The following is a 24,905-nucleotide window of genomic DNA, read 5'->3' as shown; positions in this document are numbered from 1 at the left end:
GCTAACTTGTTTAGCTATAGGGGAGACAGGTCGGGGATTCCCTCCTTGGACGTCACCTACCCAGTCGGTCTTTAGCCAGACTTCCTTTCGTCTCTCCTGTCGTCTCTTCCCGCATGCTCCCTCTATTTATGTCTCTCCTTCTCTCCTCTCTCCATGTATTGAGACTAACCCATTTTGTCTGATGCCCGATAGAGCTACCTGCTTTAGCTATAGGGGAGATGGGCCGTGGACTCCCTCCTTGGTTGTCACCTACCCAGTCGGTCTTTAGACAGACTTCCTTTCGTCTCTCCTTGTTGTCTCTTCCCCTATCCTCCCTTTCTCACCTTCCCTGTCCCCTACCCTCTACGCTCCATTTTTTGCCCTCCATGTTCTCTAAATGTTTCCCATTGAGACCTAGCTATTAGGCCAAACCCAATGGAGCTACCTGATAGCTATAGAGGAGATGGGTTTTGGGACTTCCCCTTCTACCGTCACCTACCCAGCCGGACTTTGGGCAGACTTTCCTTAGTCTTTCTTCAGTATCTACCTCCCACCCCTTTACCCTTACCCCCTTCCTCTCTACTCTTCACTTATCTCGTTTTCTATGCTCTTGTAATTGTTTATCTAGCAACTGATTTAAATTGGAACTGATGTAATTGTGTAATTTTGTGGAACCTCATGTAAAGCGCTCTGATACCTCCGGGTCTAGCCAGCGCTATATAAAACTCTTAAAATAAATAAAAAAATAAAAAAATAAATAAAGGCCCATCTTAGTGAAAAGGTTCAGTGTGGCGGTAATAGCACCTAGGCCTAACTTCCAGCCTAGATATCCTGACCTCAATCACTTTTGGCATTGATGTATGTGCTAGCTACCTGACAAAAGTTCCAGTATTTGCATAACACATGTAGTTATTATCGAACTCTTTTGTTAAATATGAGATTTATTTACAGCTAAAAAACACATTCTCTATAGTCACTACATGTGACACAATACAAATTAACAATTTCTAGCACAAGTTGACAAAAATGCAACTTTAGATTTAAAAGTGACACAATATACTTGCATTAGAACCGAAATCATGTGTGCCATTCAATGTGCAGTGTCTTTAAATTGAAGAGACATTCAGCTTGAGTTCAATACCTTGGGACAGAGAGATGCAGGAACGTTTAGGGGCCTTCATCTCCTCTTAATATTACTGAATATGGTAGTAAAAGAATTTATGGTTGTCTGGTGATGTGACACCAGGAGGCAGGAAGACAGACAGCAGCTTCAAGTACAGCTCAGCCCCCTTCCAGGGAAGGGCTGGATTGAAACACAGTCTGCCAGTGACAAATCAACAGTCTAAGCACAGAGGAAGGTCAACAGGTAATGACATCACCTGTAACAAATCTGTATAAATTAGATTTCAGTCTTGACTATTACAACATTGAGTAGAAAGCGACAGTTTGATGACCAGAGTGAAATGTCAAGGCAGATGCCTCTCCCGAATATGACATAAAATGCAAGTGAAGCAAAAGTCTTCGTTTTGCCTTTGGTAAGGAACAACATTGGCAGTTAGCGCTTTTTTCTCTAAGTTAAAAGTCATACAATTATGCGCTATGCCAAATTCATCAAATGTTCTAACGCCACTCGTGCACCAGTCAACTTTCAATGTAGTATGGGAGTCCGAAAAAGTGGCATAAAAAGAGTAACTTCAGGATTAAACCTGGCAGAACAGTTACCATCTCATGCAGTATCTCCTCAGCATCCCTCAGTTGCCTGCCACCTTCATAACCTGCTTCTAGTTTTGGAGCATAAGTGAGCACTGGTGGCCAGCATGTGCTATTCTCTTCATGTAAAGCATCCCTTTCCACATCCCAGTGGCCCAAGAAATCACTACATTAAGGCCACAATAAACAGAGTCTGGTCATGGCTAGCCACCCTGAGGAAGCAATGCCGCACACCCTCAGTGCTAAGACACATAAGGAGTTGTGAGGAGCACCAGTGAGGGTCTTCTTTGGCTGTTCAATTACATATATAACACTGCTAAACTGGTAGTGACTGTCTGTTGGCACATGTAGGGGCTCACAATCATACTTGTTGGGCTAAAGGTTTTTTACATATATCCAGGGGTACCTAACACCCCCTGCACCTACCAAGTTACAATGTTAACTTGTGCAAAGTCTGTTCTCAACAGGGAATTATTGAAAAATGTTTTTTTGAATAGACAATTATGGACCAGTTTTTAAACAGTTATTTCAATCTATCTCAAGGATAATGAGTCAATAACAGCTTTATGATGTTCTCTGGTTGTAGAATTGAGTCATCATCATCTAGGGTTCTATGCCATAGTACAAGAGCCTTTTTTGCAGCGAACTTACCATTTGCTGGACAAGGCGCTACATTGCATGAGCGATGGATAGCTCTTTTCCCTGTGCAGTACCGCCCGCTGTTCCGTGGAGCTGGGTTGTTGCAGTGTCTGTAGGCAAACTGAACGCCTCCTCCGCATGAGCGAGAGCACTGTCCCCAGGTGCCCCAAGGCCCCCAGTTGCCATGATGTGAAGCCTGGAACAGAAACAACGCAGCATAAACAATGCAGTCCCATGGGAACCTCACCAAACCACGTGGGGCATGCACACTCAGCAGATACAATATTTTCAAGACAAATGTACGCGTGCATATGAAATATCCCAGGGACAATGGGTATCACTTTCACAGAGCTTAGCGATCTGGAATGTCTGTAGATCACTGGTAAACCAAGCCATTACTCGATGTATAGCAAAAGGTATGAAAGCACTGATCACATTTAGCCAATTTATGTTAAGAAACAAACACAGAATCATTAAATAGACACCCTTCGTTAAAATTCGTCCTTCATCCAGCTATCTCTTTATAAAAGGCTAGAGTGTCCAGTAAGAGTAAAAAGTAAATTTTACATTTAATCATAGCAATATATGGGGGCTCTCATATTTAATGATGCTTGCTTATTGCATGATGGTCCTTGATAATATAAAGCAACTGATGTAAAGATTCACTCACTCTGCCTACTTACATTTTGGTCACAGTGGAATCTCTCAGTTTATTTCATCTCGCTAATTTTCAAAAAAATTAATCATTATACCCTATAGTAAAACTCTTAATTCCACGCCACCAGCAGCCTAGATTTTGCATGTGAGTACACTTCATCCATGCTTTCATCCTTTGGAAAGCTACTGAAAGAGTTTAGAATAATACAATTACTTAAAAATTCTGAAAAATGCTCAACATCTGGCTGGCCATCCAATAAGCGAACATCTGTCAATGGGCACTTCTCCACACTTTCAGCCGTACAGTAAAAGCCAGGCTGTTAAAAGCATAGTACTGGCGCAGCCAAAATTGCATGTGAGTGAATAGTGCTAGTTTTAAGCGCACATTGCAGAATGAATCACCTCTTGGCACTGTGAAAGCACAAGGCACCTCTGCCTGCTTAGTACTCAAATACACAATAATATCCCCATCATTGTGAGCAACGGTGCACTGTAGTGCTATTTTCTGAAAATATAGTGTTTCATCAATATGTTCTTGGCTGTTCTCAGAGACCCCAACCAATCTGTTGCCCCTCAGCCGCTCTCCCATGCAAGATCATCAGGGCCGGACTGGGCGTAGTGAGCACCGAGCATTTCCCCGGGGGGGGGGGCGGGGGGTGGCCAGGGTGGGGTGGCTTTGTTACCGGGGCCGGCAATATCGGCCCCCTGTAACAAAATTGGCCTTAGCAAACAGCCCGGCTGCACAGACCCCCCACCCCTCCCGGCCCTGGAGCCGGGTGAGCAGTTTGCAAGGGCCGGTTTCGGTTCCCAGTCCAGTCCTGAAGATCATGCAAAAGAATTGTTTTAATTAGCAATATTGAATGATCACTGGTTCCCTGCCACTAGTGCCAGATTAAACCCTGTGGAAGCTCCTAGGCAGTCGAAATTTCGCCCCCCATGCAAATTATCCCCTAATACATTTTTAATTTTACCAACTAACAATTTTATTAACCCAATTTTATTACACAAAACTGAACAATAACATGTATTAATGTTATTAAACAAAAATTGATTAGAAACAACTTAAGAAAGCTTGAAAGTAATTTTCTTTCAAGATCCAATCAATATTATTTTGATCCGTTTGTCGCGGGCCGCTAAAACGAGTAGGGCCCATAGGCGGTACCTACTTTGCTGATTTGGTAAACCGGAATTGCCTGCCACTGCTTTAAGTAATGCATGCTTGTCGCTATAGCCTCAGATGCTCGCACTAATTGAGGAGAGGAGAGAGCTGGTTGCCCGGAGTGGAGGGGAGATGACTGGGTCAATGGGGGGGGGGGGTCCCTGCTATCATTACTGCATGACTTCAGTGGAGTCTTCTGGAGTTCAGCAGTTTGAAGGATGCCAGATGATAATATACCCCTTTCACAAAGCCATTAGCCAGTCGGGAAATCACTTGACTATGAGAATGTTCTAATTTAGGTGATGCTATCTTCTCAAAGAAGCACATTGGGTTTCTGCTCTGTAATGAGGGAATGCCATGGGTGTTTTACATAAAAAGACTGCCTCCTAATAAAGTGGATCCTGCCAAAGCTAGGGCACTTAAAGTAGCCTCTGCACCATTTGCTAATGTGCTGAAAGGTCTGCAGGGCACTTGTCAGACATTAATTCAATTTCAGGCTGCCTATAGACTATTACAGTATCCCACGGAGGACGTGTGCCCATTACTTGCACTGTGTAGGCGGCAATCGTTATATTCGGGTCCCAAATGGACTTTGATGTTTTCCCCTGAATAGATGAGAGAATCTTAAATTGGGTTAAAGTAACACTTGAACATTGGAACGTTGACAGCTCCGCTAAAGACAGACGTGTGGCTCAGGGCCAATAATGCTTGGTAAAGACTTTCTGGCTCCAACATTCCAAGACAACTTTTATTTAGCATGTGTAAAGCCTTTCCACATGCTCAGTTCTGTTACATTCAACATCTAAAATACAGACATACAGTACTGGGTTGTAGAATGCAGTCACATTAACGGGGGATAGCTTTGTGAAGTCCAGCCTTATGTGTCGAGGCCATAGGCTCCACCGTCTATCAGGAATCACCAAAAAAGTGAATGTCTACGGTGGCAGGCGCACGAGTTATAAGGAGAGTGTGGGCTTTTGGCCATTGTATTATGGAGTTTAGTGCAGGTTTGCAATTTGGTTCGAAAGCAACACTCTCTGGGACAGATTTCGAAGAAAGTGACGTATCTGTAGAGATGCGTCACTTTCCCTGCACCACCCTAAGAACCCATTGCGCCACCATGGATGCGCCGTATTTACAAAACGGCGCCAACATGGCGCAAGGATTGACACATGTGTCCGAAATTCTGACGCATCTGCTCGGGCAAAAGTCACACATTGCTTTAGTCACGAGCACGATGCAACTCCAGCAATGAATTTTGAGGCTTATTCCCACTACACTGCATCACTCCATCACTCCATCACTCCTTACGCCTGTAGATTTGACTGTGTCACTCTTAAAAGGCTATCCTGCGTGGGAACACCCACACTACATACATTTTACCTGACGCAGGAATAATGCGACTCAGGGCTTTACAATGTGACGCATCTTCCTAGATGCGTCAAGTTGTAAACTGACCACATTTTATACGACACCGTTGCGTCACAAAAGTGTTAGGACTGTAATGCAAAAGTGGTGCAAGGGGCTTGTAAATATGCCCCTCTGTATCTATTGTGCTTGAGTAGATAGACACAACAAAGCTGTTGAATGGACAGTGCTTAGTGATTCAAAGCTTTGCAGAAGAGAGGGCTTTTGGCAGGGAGTAAGTATGGATGGTGAGTGAAAGGACATAACATATTGTATGTGACGGGCATGTAGAAATCCATAATTAATGTAAAAAAGGCAGAGGGGTAGGTATAAATCAGAGAAGAATAAGGTGACTAATAAAAGGATGGAAGTTGTACATCTGGAATTGCTGTAACAAAAGGATATTGGTTTATATATAAATAACATTTATAGAGTGGTTTTCACCATACTTTCTTTGCAGTATAAAAACACACAGCCCCAACTTACAGGCACATTTAATAAATTATAACTTGGTAAAAACATATATTATATAGCAGTCGTGGCTGCTGTTGTGCAAAGTGGCAGTGCCGGGGAGTGGGGAGCAAAAACAAAAAGCACATTTTAAACAAAAAAATACTTACCTGAATCCCACCACATTGCCGCTCGTCTGGCTCCACAGAAGGCAGGCGCAGGCTCCCAGCCTGCCCTGCGGCCAATTCTGAGGCTGCTCACACAGCATGAGGGGAGTGTCAGGATCGACCTGAGCGTCCTCAATTTGTGCTCCTAGGGAGACTGGGAGCCTGTGCCTGCTGTCTCCAACCCAGCAACACAGCTGGGTTGGAGACAGCTTCAGTGTGCATGATGGTTTGGTCTGCCTCAGATGGCCAGCCAAACTATCAGGCGCACTGAAGCCAGTGCCCAACACTCCCTCTCAGTGTTTGTCATCCCGTGGCACCGCCCCAAGACTACAAAGTAAGAGAAAATAAAACGAATATAAACTAGGCCGGGTGGTGAACTCCGCTCCGCTTGCAGAGTTTGCGGAGTTTTCCACATTCCGCGTTACGCAGAGATTGCCGAGTTCCCAAAAGCTCCGCTTTGCGCAGCGGAGCAGAGTTTTTTCCTTGCTCACTTTCACCAACACCAAGTGGGCGAGCGCGAGCGGGGAAAATCAACTTCTAGCGAGATTTTCCCTTGTTCGCGTTTGTCAACATCAAGTTGGTGAGCGTGGAAAATAAACCTCCCGGCAAGATTTCTCAACACGGGGGTCAGGTTTCTCATTGCGAGTGTTTGCGTATGCTCGTGACCACTCGAAGAGAGAAACTGCCCGTTCGCGTTGAGAAAGCTACATGAGGTCATCAAGACAATAAAACAGTTTGCTGTCAGACCTAAAAAGTATGCACCTGTTTTATGCTCTTACATCATATCTGACAGCATATCTGACAGCATATCTGGGCGATAGAAAATTAAAAGACTTATTTTTTAAGGGGAGGAGCATTGCCCCACTGCTTTCTCGAAGTGCAAGAAAGCCAAAACATAAAATGGTAATAACTTTTAGTTATTACTATTTCATGTTTGTTTGCTTTGCACATTGCAGACGGGCGGGTGGACGGGGCTGCTCTGCTCTTTGAGCAGGGCAGGGGAGGAGTGGTTTGCCCTCTCCTGAGTGCACAAAGACCCTCTTGTGCCACCCAAACCAGTCATGTGCACTCTGCAGCCTGCATTGAGAACATGCCCACCCCATTAGCCCCTGGGTGGGCGGCGTCCTAACCAATTACATAGCTGCTTGCAGCATTGTGATTGGCTTAGGTGGGAGAGCCTGGCTGCCTTCTTCCTGTTCCTGTCGGAGGCAGGAGAGAAGGAGCCGAGAAGACGCGGGACCCAGCGGAAATGTACGTTTAATTTTATATTTCCCGCAATCACTCTCACGAATCACCCACTCCGTGACCCCTCGCGCCTGCCCACCCACCTGAGAAAAACGACATATTATTGATTACCGCTAAGAGCTAGATAGGAACAATCAGAGAGCTGATTTGTGTTATCTTGTGTTAGCACAGTCAAAATGTAGTACGATAGAAGAATGCATGGGACAATAGAAAAAGAACAGTATCTTTAGAGAAAAGGTTTACGACAGCCTCTAAAAAGGCAATGTGAAATATCCAACTATAACATACCGTGTAGAATTTTTTCTTTGTTTTGTCGACACACTTTCCATGCAGACAGATCCTTCCCTTTCCACAAGGCGTTCCTTCTACAGCAGGTAACCTCTTGGTCAAACACAGCATCTGACCCTGGCGAACGACAGCACACCACAAGTGGGCGCAAACATCCATAGCAGGACACACAGTATATTCTGGGCCAAAGGCTAGCTTGCATTGACGAACAGCATCATAGCTTTGTCCTGGAAGTTCCTCTGGACCCAAGATCTGTTTCCTGGGCTGATCAAGCAAGCAGAAGCCTGTAACAGCAGTCACATTTGTAATCACATTGTGTTGTTTCACATGAAGAATACAGATTTAAAAATGTATAAGAGTGGCTAGATAAACATACTCACTACACATTAATTACTATATAAGGCATAACACTTTGTATTATGTGGTAAAACACAGGATTTATTAAATCACAAATAATAAATTGTAACACATTGATGTAAATTCCAGTTTGCTAGATTAATCCTTCCTTTCTCTCTGCCACTGCCTCTCCCTGTATGTCAGAGGCAAAATAACCAAATCCACTTCCCTGTAAACACTCCTGTACTTTTCAACATTTACTAATAAGTGTATGCTTCATTCAGGCACCTTCCTCAATGAGCACATTGCAATCTGTAAATAAATGTGAGAGAGGACGCTTTCCACATTCACAGATTTCCATGTACCCTTGGGTATCAACAAAGTGGTTATACTGCTGTAAACTCAAAGACTGTGTCAAGAGTTTGTAGTATGAAGCAATGTTTTTTAGGAAGACCTACCACTTTCCTATTTTTAAATATAGCAACATTAGAAAGAATTTGAAAGCTGAATCCTCCAACAGGATAGAGTTATCATAGAGAATACGGGACCCTCAAAATAATATTGGGTCTCTGAGAACAGAACCCAAAGGTGATTCATAATACCCCGTAAACCTGTTTGATGAAGGTACATTAATGCTCTTTTGTTTGACAGTGCAGGTTAATAGGAGATGTCATGTATTTAAAATGGGCACAAACATACATGTGACATGGCGCATTAGGTTATGCTCTGATCAAGCAAAAAAAGGCAATTCAGTAGCGATGCACATTGCTGTTCTTTCTGACAGAGACAGCCTAATTTATGAAGCTGAATTCAGCTCGCAAAGGGCCAGATTCTGAGAATCTGGCCCTTTGCGAGTGCGATTTTTGCATTTGGGATTCATCATCCCAAATGCAAAAATCCCTATTACCGAAATCGCATATTTGCGAGGAATTGGATTTAAGGAATATCTACTAGAGATTCCTTAAATGCAATTCATCAACCAATTAGAAATTGCGAAATCGCAATATTTGGTCGCAATTTACCACCAAGTCTGACTTGGTGGTAAATTGCGAAAAAAGAGTAAAAAGCACTTTAGTGCATTTTTTTCTTTTGCATGTTACACACACACATGTCCTTTGGACATGTGTGTTTGCAACACCTGTGTAACTTTTCATTTGAGGGGTGCTACATGGTGTCCTTTGGACACCCCTGGCACCCTTCAAATCACTATCTTATTTGCGATTAGCTAATTGCTAATCGCAAATAAGGAATACTCCCCATTCATTCCTATGGGCCTTTTGGCCCATAGGAATGAATGGCGAGTTTTTCCTTATTTGCGATTAGCAATTAGCTAATCGCAAATAAGGAATATGTAGGAATCGCATTTTTTGATGCAATTTCTACATGAATCCCGTTTTGCGAGTCCTTAATAGCGATTCGCTATGAATCGCTATTAGGGCCTCGCAAAACGGGAGAATGATGAATCAGGCATATCAGCTAAACCTGTGCATGGTTAAACTTGAATCGTCCTGTTAAATGGCTCATTAGGATCTAATATGCTGAAATATTTATGCTAAAAGGATCCAATTCTATGAAACAGAATGGTTGTGTGCAAATGTAAGGGGAATACGACCCATGATTAATGTGTCAATTAATGTGGCCAAATGGATTTAACATTGAATTTATCCCTTCAAACCTGTATACTTATTATTCAGGTGCTTTAACTTTTCTAACCATAAGTCCCATCTAAAAACAACATCTGGAATGCTTTTTAATTTTTATGTGATTTTCTTTCATGGATGTAACCTTGTTACTCCCCTATAGGACCTTTTCCTTTTTCCCTTTGTTTTCTTCCGCCCCCTTCTTTCACACTCCCAACTCTATACACTGCCCCTGTAACATAGCCCCTCCTACTTTTCTTCTCCATCCCCCAACCCAACCACACTCACCACTGTGTGTATTAAAGACACATGCTCCCTTCCTTCCCACCCACCCACTCCTGTGCTCATCCCAACTAGTCTTACCATCCAAATATGTTTGTCTGTGTTCCTGTTACCACCTACCATTTTCATCAATGAAACCAAAAGTATTTTGTAACTTCCTTAGCCGTGCTGAAAAAACTGCAAGTATAGTTCATTTGACAGCTATTTCTGTTTTGGGATAGGCTACCCCTTCATTTATTTTCTGATGTCTCCTTACCCCTCTTACCTACAATATTCTAGCCTTTTGTTGGGAGTTAGGGAACAAAACATTCTTATTAAGCACTAGAAAATCATATAGTTCTGGTTTTGGCTGCAGAGATGGGCTTTGCCATTTTTTTTCTTTGACTGGTTTTAATTAAAGTATGAAAAATACATTTAAATATGGGTGCTCGTGTATGCACATGTCTGCAAATATATGGGTGTCGTCCTGTTAATGGTTTCTATTAGACTTTGGCAAAGAAAATGTAAGATGGATGCCTTTGTGTGCACATGCACGCGCACACATGGAAGAAACATCTTGAAATGTGTTTGTAATAAGGTGAACTAAAAACCATCACAATATATACATTTTATGAAAACACTATTCAATGATTGTCACCCTTGTGTGCATACACACGTCTAGTGCAAATGTTAAAAAAATGTTTGGTTAAGTGTAACAAAAACTATCCAAAGATGGCCACCTGAGAGCGTGCTCACATAGGCATGCCTGGGAGGTCATCACGGAATAGCATTGAAGCCCACTTAAAGATAGAAGCCATGACACAAATGAAAAAAATTGAAAAAGGAAAAAAAAAATCTTTCTTTTAAAAAACGACACATTGTCCCACCAGTTCATAGCAAGGGAGTGGACAACACTTGTAGGAGATATGCACTTTGTGCATCAGCTGATTCCTGTCACTCACAGCGAGGGGAGCCAATGGCTGAAGGAAACTGACAAATTCCTTTAAGCTGTATTCTGCGGTTGGGGGAAGTAAAATGAATGAAACATTTTACAGACCAGAGGATATAGAGGGCTCACTGAAAGTACACATGCCTTTAATTTAGGTCTAGATAATGACAAACCTCAAAATGGTAGCTACTAAACTGTAAGTTGATTTTTAGTTATTTACATTTTAAAGTAAACAAACATTTTTGGGCCTCAGTCTGTAGCCTTCGACGTCTTTTACTTCAACTAAATTTCTGCAAGCCCACAAAACACAATAATAAATGAAGCGATTTATATTGTTAAAACATCTGTGCTATTGAGTGCTTTGATCAAAACAGGTGGCTGACTAACATCAATAACAGAATTACAATGTGTAGCATAAAGGTTTGTACCTATTGTAAGAAGTGAATGGACCATGGTATTTAAAGATCAAAATGCATTTTCGTTGTTCATGGAACAATGTACAGAGGGAGGTCAAGTTGCTTCACATAGTCTATAAAGGCACTGCTCTCATTGTGACGGGAGCACTGTTCACGGTAGAGTGAACGCCAGTGTGCTTACTGCGAGCTTGGGCGTTCCGAGCTATCGGAATAAAGTTACACCAGGGTGCAAGAAAGGGATAAATACTTTTGTGCAGCGTTCCTCACTCAACCCTCTACAAAGTCTATTAGAACAGTCTGTCATCACCAATATCAGAGTGGATTGACTAGTTTGTTCGCTTTATCATTGTTCAATTTATGGAAACTGGAAGTTTGCCATTTACCTTTGACTTAGGAGTGATTATATTTGTACAAGCAAGTGGTCTGTGAGTTGCAATACTTTTAAAAAGTTTAACACTGGAGCTCACACATTGTGGTGGTCTGCTGCTGGAATAATCAGTATACAGCTCAGTGATTTACTGAACTTTGTTTGAAAACAATTGTGCCTCATTGCCTTTGCTTAAACTGTGATACATCTAATCCCTCATTGATAAGGCAATCTACCAGTGGATGAGGAAATGTGATCAGCAACTTTTTAAGTTAACTGTTCTTAAATCACTTAATTCTAGACTGCTAAATACAAAACCTATGGGGCTCTATGCTCTGTGGAATTCCAATTGAAACCCATGTTAGATGTCTTTCACATCTAACAGGGGCTTCAATTGGAATTCCATAGAGCATATTATAAAGCCCATTATCGCTACAATGGCGATGATGTTATCACCTGTCTTGATAATATGCCCCAAGGTTTTCAAAAGTGAAACTTCTAGAGAAGGGCGGAGTCTGTGCTAGTTGGGAAGGGCCCTCCTTCACTGAGGGTGAAACAGTATCTGTGCCAATCCTTTTCCCCTGGGGTCCCGACCTATAATGAATGACAGTACCGATCTTGATTGTGGATGAAACAGCTTCCTGCTGCACTTGCCTGTGCCCTGGAATGCTGATGACAACATAATGCTCCCTGGCTCTCTTGGTCTCCTATCCCATCCGGGGCCACCCAAACTAGTCGACAGGGGCTGACTATACAACTTTTCAACAGAGCTTTTCATCTGGACTCCAGCTTCAGTGAACACGGTTTCTCTACTGTACATGAGGGGTTGGAGGCCATATACATCTGCCTGGAACTGTGACTCAGGATCCTGGAGCTTGTGGTGTACTGGTGGTTGCACTGGCTGCAGTGGGGTCATTGCAGAGCACCCAATGAACACCTGTTTCTTCCTCACTGCCATGCCATCTGCATACTCAGTAGTACAGACAGATTAGGTTTAGGGAGATGGAGTAATCCTTAATAACGCCCCTTCCTTCCCCAGATTAGACTGCACATTAATGTCACTCCATTCTGTGGCGGAAGGTGAAGACAAGATGAAGTGGGTCTGACATACCACATACCACATAATGATGACGGATTGAGGCTCGGGTCGCATGAAATTCACTTAAATTCACCTTTAAATGCCCTCTCCTATGCCCTCAACTGGAATTGGTGACCAATACATCCAGGAGTGGGGATATCAATGTGATTTTACTTTCCTGAACTTGAGAAAGAGGAGACTGACAACTGCACTCCTGTGCACATGGCTACACAAGGAGAATACTGGAGACATACGGGACTGCAGTTGACACCCTGGCAAGCTCCAGGCCGCCTGTCAGCTTTGTCCTGCTACCTCTACACCTTCCTACTTCTCTTTGATGGCAACCTCTTACTCAACAGGCAGAGGCCACTCCTGATGACTTCTGTCCACACCAGGCTACTACAACCACTCCTTGAACTTTTAAATGCAGTTACGTCTATATATACGCAGCACCATACTCCCAGCAGGCACACAGCAAATACACTACCTGCAGAATTAAGAGGATTCTCACCCCTGCAGAGATAAGTTACCTGTGAAGTTCACAGCGTTGTACAAACGATGCCACTTGCTCCAATTAACGCTGCTGAGTCGGGAAGGGACCAAGGTCCCACAACTGCTGCTTCGGAATGGGATGCAATACTAAGCATGCAGATGAATCTTTGACTTGTGTTTGACCTTGAACTTGTCTGTGCATAGTTTATCCATAATCAACAAGCTGCAGATGCTCAGTTCGGAACTATTGTGTTTCCAGTTAATTTCTGGCACTGTGATAGCATGTTCTCTGTTCATAGGACTCTATTGAATTTGCATGTTTATTTTCTTTTATGTACATGCTGGACTCAAGTACACAAAAGGTTAGTAATGAGTGGGAATCTTCTAAAACTCTGTCTCTCTATTTATTTATTTATAAGGTTGTATATAGCACAAACATGACCCTTGAGGGTATCAGAGCCCTTTGCAACTAGACATTGCTGCACTATCTATACACCCCTGCCACCCATGCACGACCAAACTTTTCTGCCTCCCATACCTTGGTCACTCCATAACCATCTGACTGGGCATTGGGGATAGGGTAGGTGCCAAGTCCCTCCTGCCGCCCCTGAGACGCCTTCTCTTTGAGTTTCATGGCCCTGACCTGGCCAGTCGTATGAATGGGCAAACAGTCCACAGGCTACAGTAAAAGTAGACCACCAAATCAGGTAGGGATCATCCCGTGAACTCTTCTCACCCCCACCACAACTCCCCCTCCATCACTTCCCAAGCCCCTCACCGCCATGGCTAAGGATATCCTATCAACCTCAGATGCCCTCTCATGCTGAAGCCCAAGTACCTAAACACCCAGGAGGAGAAGTGCCATTGTATCAGCCCAATACCATTACACACAGTTCACAAGACTATCTCAACACCAGCCTGCACTGAGACCATGACTGTCCTCTCACTGAACGTTGATGGGTTAGCTAACTTTGCGAAGCGAAAGAGGACCCTGACTTACTTGAATGGCAAACTATTTGGCATCACTCTGCTCCAAGAGGGTCACCATTTGGAAGTAGAAATGGCCCAACTTAAATGTGACAGGGTGAATAAAGTCATCAGTAGTATTGGTATGCCCAACTCTATCACCAGAGACACAGTGGTTAATTTGAAAATAGATAGCTGCTGGGGCTCTAATGAGTAGCTTGCACCAGCCCATTTCTTCTGTTAGTGCCGCCTAAAGCAGAACCAACTATGGACCATGAAAGTGGGGAGCGGATGTATCATAATGGCTAAAGCTGCCGACTTCAGAGCTGGGGAACCAGGTTCGAGTCTCAGCGTCGGCTCAAAATGCTGTGATTCTGGGCAAATAACTTAATCTCCCCGTAAATGTATGTGTCTTTAATGTGTCTTTAACTGGTGCTAATGATTAAGTGCTGCATCCGAGCACTGGAAACCCCCGTCTCAAATTAAGCACTGCAGAGGCATGAAATCCACATCTACACAAAATGCGGTGTTGCGATCCTTTTATGCAAACCTCTACTCTACAGTACAGAGTGATATGCAATCGCCTACATTTTACCCGAAATAAAACTAGCAGAAACACTCTGGGTGGTGCAGGATGTGGTTTGACACATTTCAGTCTCACCTCTGAAAGTCTGAAGCACTCGCACAGAACACTATCTCAGTTTTGCTAAGTGTCATGTAATGTCGTTGAACACTCCTGTACAGCTTGATTGTACAGCTTCCGCAATTTAAAGTTAGATCTCCTTGGCAGCTTAACTTGTTTTTACACTTTTTAGTGTGCTGTTCTTTCTTTCCATGTACAGAGATGAGGTTTTTTTCTGATGTACAGGATGTGCTATTTATATTATAGGAAACTGCATTGGAGGAAAATGCTTTTAAAAATGTTTTAATACAAGACCTCGGACTAGACAGAGTCAAGAACAAGGGATATGTGCACAAAAAGTCCAGTGACTTATTTCAAGCATCATGACCAATCTACCCCCTGGACTCTCCTGGTGCAGCCAGACTTGTCCAGTGTTCATCCCATTTCTGGCAATGCAAGCGCCATTTGGGCTGCATAAAATGTGTCAGGATGACAGCATGGCTGTGTTTCCTATTAATGAGTGAATAATAAAGTTGAGCTAAGCGAACTAATCCCCAAATGTATGGCACAAACTAGTTAAATGTAAGTGCAGTGATTTTAAACATGAATAGCATGAATGAATACAAATGCTAGTATTAAAATATTGTATGTAATACACTCTAGCCCTTGGGATTGTGATCTGAACATTTTGTTTTAGAGATTCTTTAAACAACAGATATCCTCTTAACACTTAAATATATCACAGGCACCACAGAGGAGGCACAGTGGACTCTGAAAAGTGGTGCAAAGTAACATCTAGCACATTTTGTTGATCAGAGTGAATTTTAACAGACTTACCCCTAGATTCATCATCGGCATGTTTTGCGAGTCTGTAATAGCGATTAATAAGGAATCGCTAATACAGACTCGCAAAAAGGGATTCATGTAGGAATCGCAAAGGGCCAGATTCTCAGAATCTGGCCCTTTGCGAGCCGATTTTACGTTGATGAATCTAGCTGTAAGATGCTTTCATTTAAACACAGAGAGAACTCCCACTCTTTCCTATTATGCAACATAAGTTTGTTTTTATGTACTCAACTATCCTACATTTGCCATTTAATGACCATATCGGGCATCATTAACGAGGCCCCTAGTGGCACTTTGCGCCTCTAGAGCATCACTTTTTTTCCACTTCGGTGGCGCAAAGTGCTGCAGCATATTTATAAGGCCACGCAGAGCCACTTTACATGGCTTTTCAAGGCCTTCTGAATATGTACCCCTTTCATGCAGAACACTGAAATAAAGGGGCAGTCCATGCGGATCTCTGTGGGTGTTTCCCTGCAACACCCATGGAATCTGAAGCATTCCTAGATTTACAAGGAATTGTAACCCTGGGAATGCATCAGATTCTAACGTCACCCCAGAGGTGGTGTTAGGGAGGTGCAACGAGGAGAAATATACTTGTTCTGCAGCACACATAGAAAGAGGAAAACACCTGTCGGGTGGTTTTTCTGCAGGAAGGTGTGCCTTCCTGCACAAAAGCAATCACCCCTATAACGCAGGCAACCTTGCACCTTGACTCAAGGGTGCCTGCATTGGTGCACAGCAGCTTATTCTGCGCCTCCACAGGGGAAACGGACATGAATGCACTGTATCTCATAGACACAAGACATTACTGCGCTTTCCTTTTGAAGCAGACCAGTGCAGCAAGATGCCTTGCGGCACTGCCCCGTGCCAAAATCTCATAAGTGAAACCCAACATTTTAAAAGGGTGACCTGTGTGTACTGCCCAAAATGTGCCCACAATCAAGAACAACCAGTCTTCCAGGAGCTACGCACATCAACATGTGGCGTAAACAAACAGTAGACACTGAAGTTTCACTTACAAACCTCAAATCAGGAGGGCTATTAGTGTATGACCAACATACATCAACAATGAGGCTCAAAAATGAAATGCTTTCTCTAGTGCAAAGACCCCACTGACCCCCTAATGCTACTACAGCTTTTCTAGTTTAGTAAGGTCCTTTTCTAGTTTAGTAAGGTCCGTTAAACTATAACTCACCATTTGTGAACTGTGTCACAGATGACACAGTTCACAACTTTATGGAGTTTGTTTCAGAAGGTCTTTGTGCAATGAAGGTAAATGTAAGGCGCCTCTAATAAGGTGCTAAAAATATGAATATGTTAACCTTAATTATACCCTGTAGCCAATGGACTATCCATAAGAGCACAATACCACACAGTTTGCAACCCAGAGTGCATAACCAGAAGCTGGAAAGAGTTCAGAATCCCATGTGTCATAACCTGGTTAAATAATGACACACAGAATCTGCCTACAATCATTATATTGCAAAAACAACAGTTGAGGGACAGAGTGCAGAACTGCCAAGCCATGTCTTCCCTGGACCGGAATCAAGCATCCTAGGACCGGTTTCTGGCTATCAGCCGTCTTCAGCCAGGATAGCTTGACTCCAGTGGCGTGGACAGCACGGGACTCACGTCTGAGCATACCCGTCCCACTCGGGGAGACAAATGCAAAAACATCAGTTGATGGACAGAATGCTGAACAATGTCATACATTCACCCCAGTACAGAGATCTGGGCCTAAATCCATCGTTTTTCTGCTCACCACACCACCCCAGTTCAGACATTGCCATATGCAAATCAGCCTTGACCCTGTGCCTCATGGGAACAGTCCAGCCCGGACTGCCAAGCCATATCTTCCCTGGACCGGAATCAAACATCCTAGGACCGGTTTCTGGCTATCAGCCGTCTTCAGCCAGGATAGCTTGACTCCAGTGGCATGGGGAGCACAGGACTCACGTCTGAGCATACCCGTCCCACTCCGGGTGACAAATGCAAAAACAACAGTTAATGGACAATCATTATATTGGCATAGATGTAATACTTCCATGAACTAGAAAGTCTCTACTCTTCAGCTAAAAGCCAGAGATAGTGCCAGCCACTTTCTCTGTGCAAATCCCAAAGGAAATAGACTGAGACTTAAGTCATTTAGGGGTTCATTTATGAGCACCCTGCATCTCTATTGCACCACACAAAGTGGCACATGCATGACACAGGGCACGCAATCTGATTTAGGAAGCAACGCAAAGCCACCCTGTGTGGCTGTGAGCGGTCTCATAAATTATGAGTAAGGCAAAGCAGTGCAAATTGCTGTGTCACCTAACTCAGCGCCCGGGAGGCATTCCATGGGCGTTGCAGTGGGTTTTCCCACGCAACACCCATAGAATTTAATGCTGTCCCAGATTTACAAGATCATGTAAACCTGGGGAAGTGCAAATCCATATGCCTCCTGAGGTTTGGCGTAATGAGAAGGAATATGTTTATTTCTCCTCATTTTTTCATCTTTCTATGTTTGCTGTATTCTGCAGCAAACATAGAAAGAGGCAAATGCCTCAGAGGATTGTTTATGTGCAGGAAGGTGCCCTTTCCTGCACAACAACAATCCTGTATGCAATGGAGGCACCCTTACACCATGGTCCAGGGGCGCCTACGTTGGTGCTAGGCTGCCCAAACTGCGCCAAGGGAAAAAGGACAGGAATGCACCATATTGCTTAACCCCTTCGATGCTCATGACAAGCTCAGCTCGTCATGAGGCACAGTGGAGCTGTGCTGATGAGGAGCTGAGCTCGTCATGCACTATGGGCTCTACAACAATTCAGCACCGGAGGAAAATAGCTCTAGCAGCCAAGGTGTTAATATGGTGCATTCCTGCCCTTTCACTTTGGCGTAGGGCAGAGCAGTGTAGCAGGGTGCCTTGCTGTTCTGCCCATGCCAAAATCCCAGAAATAAGCCCCTTAGATTGCAATTCCCTTAACTACATGAGTCTTAAGTTGCATCAAGAACACAACTCACTTACACATTCTTCGAAAATGCTCAAGAATAAACAATCCTTGGAAAGGTAATAGCAACAACACAGGAATTGTTTATGTACACACCCAGGCATTCCCGGTGTCCAGTCTCCTGCATACAGCTTTGAGAAAAACAAAGCGTGGATATTGAAGGCAGTGATTGTAGGGTATTAGTTTTGTGTCACCCCATTGGTTTGTCTGCATATTTAACCGCATCGCTGCGGCGGTTATTTTTCCGCTATGCAGCTTTTTTCTAAAAGCCGCGTTAGATGACAAGCTGAGCTCGTCATCCGCACACGACCACCGTGGCTGATGACGAGCTGAGCTCGTCATCAGCATCGAAGGGGTTAATGCACCAAATTGCTCAGCGATTGTGGAATGGTGTGAGAGCTGGCTTTCATGATCCCTAGTACCACTCCCCTTTGAAGCTCTGCCATCCAGTGTAGTAAGCTGATTCATGTTTTTTACTTCATCCTTTGCTTACTCACAGTCACATCTCACTGCATTTTTTCTCACATAGCAAGAGTTATCGATGACATGATGATAGCAAGGACACATTTAATGTAGTTTGATTTTTCTGTTTTATTCTATTCTATTTTTTGCGGCACTTGTATAGCGCATGGCTACCATTAGGCATCCCAGCGCTGTAAGAGTGGTACAAACCTATGGAGCAATTTAGGAGGACCTATTCTGGAGGAGCCAGTTCTTTAATAGCTTCCAAACAGGCACAATTATTGAAATGTTAAGTGGCTTGGGTGTCTGAATAAATATACTAGTGCACTTAGTTAACCCACAAGAGAAGGGCACGTTCACTTAACTCCAGCAAACTTTTAGTCTACATGGAAAGTCATTAAGATCAAGAGAATGGATGTCCTGTGCAACGGGGAACAGCGTTTACAACGCAGCTTTTACCACGCAGTACCTTTACCACGCAACTTTTACAACGCAAGTCGTTACAACGACTTGCGCTGGGGGGGCGCTGTAGGATAGGGAATAGTTTAATTTACTATCCAAAACCTTCCCTACTATCCACGGGGACTGGAGTTGGAATAATAAATTAAACTATTCACTATCCAGCGCCCCCAACGCAAGTCGTTGTAACGACTTGCGTTGTAAAACCTGCGTGGTAAAGGCATGCATTGTAAAAGCATGCATAGTTATGACATACATCCCCTGTGCAACAGCGTGGGTACAATGTGCTCCCATTTCTTCTTTGAAAATAATTGAGGGCTGATATAGTGATTAAAGAAGGAGACAAAGCAAAAGAGAGCCTTGTATGCTTGGGGCGGTTTATACTGCTCTGCTGGTTGATAGCCACAATAGCGCCCAGGCCTCTGGGGCTTTACATGGTAAATAAATGGCTGTACCCTTCCCCTGCTGCACCACAATGGAATAGGTAAGCTATTTAAAAAAACAGAGCAAGATGGGTTACCTTTCAGCGATGTAAGGTCTGTTTGGCTTCAAACTCACAATGAAGTGGGTTTCTATTCTTTAACACATCAAATTTAAATCTATCTTTCTTGTTCGGTCACATCATCACGTTATTTATTTTTCATCATGTGTTTTCTCATATGAAATGAATATCGAAAAAGGACCACGTTCACTTGTTGGTCTCTGAATGGAAATTATTTATATTCCATCTGGAGTAATTTATGTGTGTGTTGACAATCAGAACAATAGTCCTTAGATAAAACGCTACCACTTTTTGTGACAATAGGTTTGGATAGCTTTTTTGTGTCCATACTGTTGATTTACTTGTATTCCAATATAACACTATAGCAAACTAAGGACCCTATTCACAAAGTCATTTCTGGGAGTATGTGTGAATTACCACAGGCGTGGGCATACTCCTGGATGTGGAGGAATAATATACACGTATTCACAGACCAAAGCCCTGTGATTTAGCACCAGTATGGTTAATTGATTTCACTGGTCAGATGGAAATGTAATGGGGTTAGGGAGCTACATGCCTAACCTTTTAAATATAAAGATTGGAAGGAAGAAAAATGTACATGAAATGAAGGCAGTCCTCTAAGCAAACTAGTTGAGCAGAACTGTATTTCTAAATGTATATTTTTTATGACTCTTTCCTATTTGTGACAGTGTGAGCAGATAGGGAAATTCGCAAGTAACAGCGTGGCACAAAGGTGAGTTTCCTCTATCAGCTTGCTCAACCTGGTGATAGAGGTTATATTCATGGGAGGTTTTCTTAAGTAAGTTTCTGAGGCAACAGTTGTGTCTTACTAGTGAAATCTGTAATAGTAATTTAAGGGAGAAATGCCAGCCTTTTACACTCCACTGATCAGTGTGGTTGAGGTGGTATTAGTCATCCATTTTGGCTCTCAAATCTTATGTAAAGTGCTTAAGGCTTCTCCCCTAGCACAATGTAGAGCACATACCTAGATCTCAAATTTCGCTTGCTAGGTTATAGCTATATAAATGTCAAAACTGAATACAGTGTTATGACCGATTATATTTTCTTTTGAATGATGCCTTTCAAAAATGCTCTGCATTGGTGAGCATTCTTAAACAAAACTCAGGTTTAACATTTTAATTTTTCCCTAAATTATGCAAATCACAGCATATAAACTGATGGAAACATTTACACAAATGCAGAATTTTTTTTTCCAGAAAGGCATTTTGCATAGATTTTGGTACATGAATACGAGGTTCTTTTCAGGAAGCAAGCATGGGGTCATCTCCACTGTATGATTATCTGGGTAGCCAATGATGGATTGCGAGTGTTGGGTCCATGTGTGATGCTCAGGATAAGCACTGACTATGGAAATGTTATATATTTAGATATGTTGCCTGAAAATGTGTCCTTTGTGGTATTCTAAACCTGGCATGCATTTGGCAATCTTGAACCAACGCTGGACAGCCCTAACCTATATAATTAAATTGTTTTATGGATAAGTGCACATTTTGTAACTTTTGTTAAAGTATCCAGAGCTGAAACACATCTTTGAAATATGATTTACTACTGAGTAGGATATACTAATCGACAGCTGCATTATATGGCATATGATTCCCTTCTACAGAGCGAAAAATAAGCATGCATACCATGGCCATCATCCATGAATTCGGTAATTGTCGTTGTCGTGCATTTCGACCAGGGCTTCGATGCATCGATGCTGGTAAGCACTGAAGACATCAAACGTTTATCTTTCATGGAGCCAAAGTTTTCTTTACAAAAATCAGAGTCATCATGGGAGAGTCCAAGCAGGTGCCCTAGGAGAGGAAAATGAAGATAAAAATCATAAATGACAATTAATGTACACTATTACAAATGTGGCAGCCGTGATTTTATTTTATTCCATTGTGTTTCACATATGGTGTTTTGTCATATAAACTGTCCTGAGGGTATGTGTTCTCGATGATAACTTTTGATGTACATGTTTCTCAATCTTGCAATACTTTTAAATGTCTCAAATGTTATTAATTATCAACAAATTGTGTGTGTGTATATATATATATATATAGTATATAACACTAAATTAAAAGAAAAGGTAGGTTTAAAGATCATAATCAAGGAGAACACTGAACAGATTCAAATGTTTTGACATTTTAACACATAATGCTCCATATTGCAGGTTTTGTCAATGACATTTATATAATCACAAAAATCTTTACTAACTTTGGGCCTGATTTCGATTTTGGCAGATTTGGTCCCACCGTCAAGTTTTGGCAGTCCGCCTGCTCTATATAGACGTTAGCGGGTCCATGCACGAAAGACCTCCTGAGTGCTGCCAACCCCGCCAGGAATTTTCAACCTTATTGACAGCATCATAGGCAGAAACGGCTTTCGGCGGGAGTCCAGCCAAGATTTCTGCCGAGCCAATCATGGTGTGCCGTTCCATAGAGGAATCTGTGGCAGGGATACCTCCTACTTTGAGTTGGTGGAATCTAAGGAAATGAGGTAGAAACTGTCTGTTTGTTTCTGTTTCCTACTTCTGTCTTGAACCCCATTGTACAGGTTCTCCCTTTGCTGCTACTACATGACCACGACGCTAATCAACTCAGTTGTCGCCGGGAGTTTCTTTTACACTTGTCCTACCATGAGTAATGTGTTGACAATTGCTTAAGTCTTGTGTATTTTTACATTGCTCTTACATGTATTTTTTTTAAGTGTACATTTTACAACTTATCAGGGTAAAATGAACACACCTGTATTGACACTTAAAAAAAACTATGTTGTTGTGGTGATTATGTGTGTGTTGTTGGTGTTGTTTGTGTGCTATGTAATATGTAAGAAAAGGAACAAAACATATTACCTACTAATATTTTAGAAACAAACACAACATATATGTGAATTGACACATAAATCAGCAGTACATATAGTCTCCACTTCACCAGGGACTCCAGGGCCGGACTGGGAACCAAAAGCGGCCCTTGCAAAGGGCTCGGCTGCCCCCCTCCCTGTAGGTTTGGGGTACGGCTGAGCAGTTTGCCAGGGCCGGTTTCGACCGATTTTGTTACAAGGGCTGATATTGCAAAACTGGCCCCCACCCTGGCGGCCCACCGGGGAAATGCTCAGTGCCCGCTACGGCAAGTCCGGCCCTGAGGGACTCACTCCATCAGCAAACGGCTGCTAGGAAGACACCAGCACAACAGAGACATCTAAATAGGCTTGGCGAAAACCTGTAGATATGGCAGTGATGGAGTACTATTTGCTAGAAGAGGAGTAGCCTCGGGAAACGGTCTTTCAATGTGGATGGCGGTTCAGCCAGCACACACCTAAATACTGTGATCGGGATACCATCAGATTGATGGAGTAATTGGTTACTCTGCCACGGGGGGATGACTGGAGTCCAGCCAAGATCTAATGCAGGCCCTTAATTGAAAGGATATTCTTACCATAACAAGCTATGGTTAAGGTTCAAAACATAATACGTCTCCAATGCATTGTCCGATATCTTACTTTTAAATTTGCCTGCTTGAATGTCTCTGTGCAGTGGTTCATGCACACCTGACCTCAAAGTCAATGTGCACATTCAAGAATTTGAAAATGTTGCTTCGAACAAGGGCTAGAGAGGTCTGTCAGCAAACCCATTACCCACTGGTCTTCCAAAGTTACCAAAGTAAAATGAATCTAAATATTTTCGCTTAGCACTTAGAGACTCTTGTAGCAAAAGTTGTGTCCCTATAAAGTGGAGTGATGCAGGTAAAGATTTCATTCCATTTTTGTGACACTGGCAAAAGTCAGTAATAGCCTTAATAATCCTTTGTGAAAAGACAACATATTTATATTGTGAATTTTCACATAGCACTTCACGCCACACGTCTGCTGTTTCTAAGTCCTATAAGAAATAGAAAGAGTAGATGTTCACAAATTTAACATTACTCATGTTCTCAAACTCAGAAAGATGACCTTTAGATCACTGCAGATATCATTTACCAAGTTATTTCAGTGACTCTTCTTTTTTAGTAGCATAGCAAGGATTCAATGGGCCCTGGTGCATACAAGGAAAATGGCCTCCTTGACTGTGGTTGGGGTAGTAAAATACAGCAACTATAGGGTTTCATAGGGCTCCTCAGACCTCTGGCTCCCGGTGCCACTGCACCCTCTATACTAACGGTAGCTACACACATGCTTTTGTCAAGCATATTGAAACAATTTGTCGTTGCCGAACAAATCAGACACTTGCAATTAAAACTTTGCAAATCGAATGTATTATATAGAAACCACAATTTGTTCTGATCTAGTGACAAAGGTTTCTTGTTGCTATTAAATTAATGCACCAACTTAAATGCACTTATTGAAGTGAAATCTGTCAATAAACGTCATAGCCTAACTAGCTTAAGTGTGCAGAAAATATGCAGAGGGAAGGGGAAATGGTAAAGCTCTACATGGTTGTAATGTACACTGCCATAGAATATGATTTTTAAAATGACCAAGTAATCGTTGAGCATTTTTTAGAACTGCTCGAGGTCTTCACCATGCCCAATATATGTCTGGTATTACACTCCACAATAGCTCACAATAGCCCTGCTAAAACTTTCCGTACAACCAGTATCCCGCGAGCCTGACCTGCAGTAATGACTGAATGAGCACAAATTACGCTCTGAGGTAGCAGCGTCTAATTACATTGTCACCGTGGAATAACGCCATAACTCATCTATGGTACACTGTCATATAGCAAGGGATGATAGGCAATTGGCTAAGCGAGGGAGAAAATTGACCATAGCAATCGAGGTCAAATTGCTTTCCTCTGCTAGAATTAAT

The 24,905-nt window shown here is 42.7% G+C and overlaps 1 protein-coding gene across 1 annotated transcript in view; it reads right to left on the bottom strand.

Moving 5' to 3' along the window:
* The window catches only part of ADAMTS5 (ADAM metallopeptidase with thrombospondin type 1 motif 5), an 81,843-nt gene that overhangs the window by 15,757 nt on the left and 41,181 nt on the right, over window positions 1–24,905 (bottom strand). The window contains exons 3-5 of the mRNA XM_086934026.1: window positions 21,743–21,910; window positions 7,702–7,985; window positions 2,341–2,524 (exon numbers count right to left, since the gene is read on the bottom strand). Coding sequence (XP_086790152.1) covers window positions 2,341–2,524; window positions 7,702–7,985; window positions 21,743–21,910 — 636 coding nt within the window. The remainder of the gene's footprint in view (window positions 1–2,340; window positions 2,525–7,701; window positions 7,986–21,742; window positions 21,911–24,905) is intronic.

The sequence above is a fragment of the Lissotriton vulgaris genome, chromosome 8, assembly GCF_964263255.1.
Source record: "Lissotriton vulgaris chromosome 8, aLisVul1.2, whole genome shotgun sequence".
In the NCBI taxonomy this organism is placed as follows: Eukaryota; Metazoa; Chordata; class Amphibia; order Caudata; family Salamandridae; genus Lissotriton; species Lissotriton vulgaris.
The sequence above is the reverse complement of the archived record's forward strand: the minus strand, read 5'-3'. Positions and strand labels throughout refer to the sequence as shown.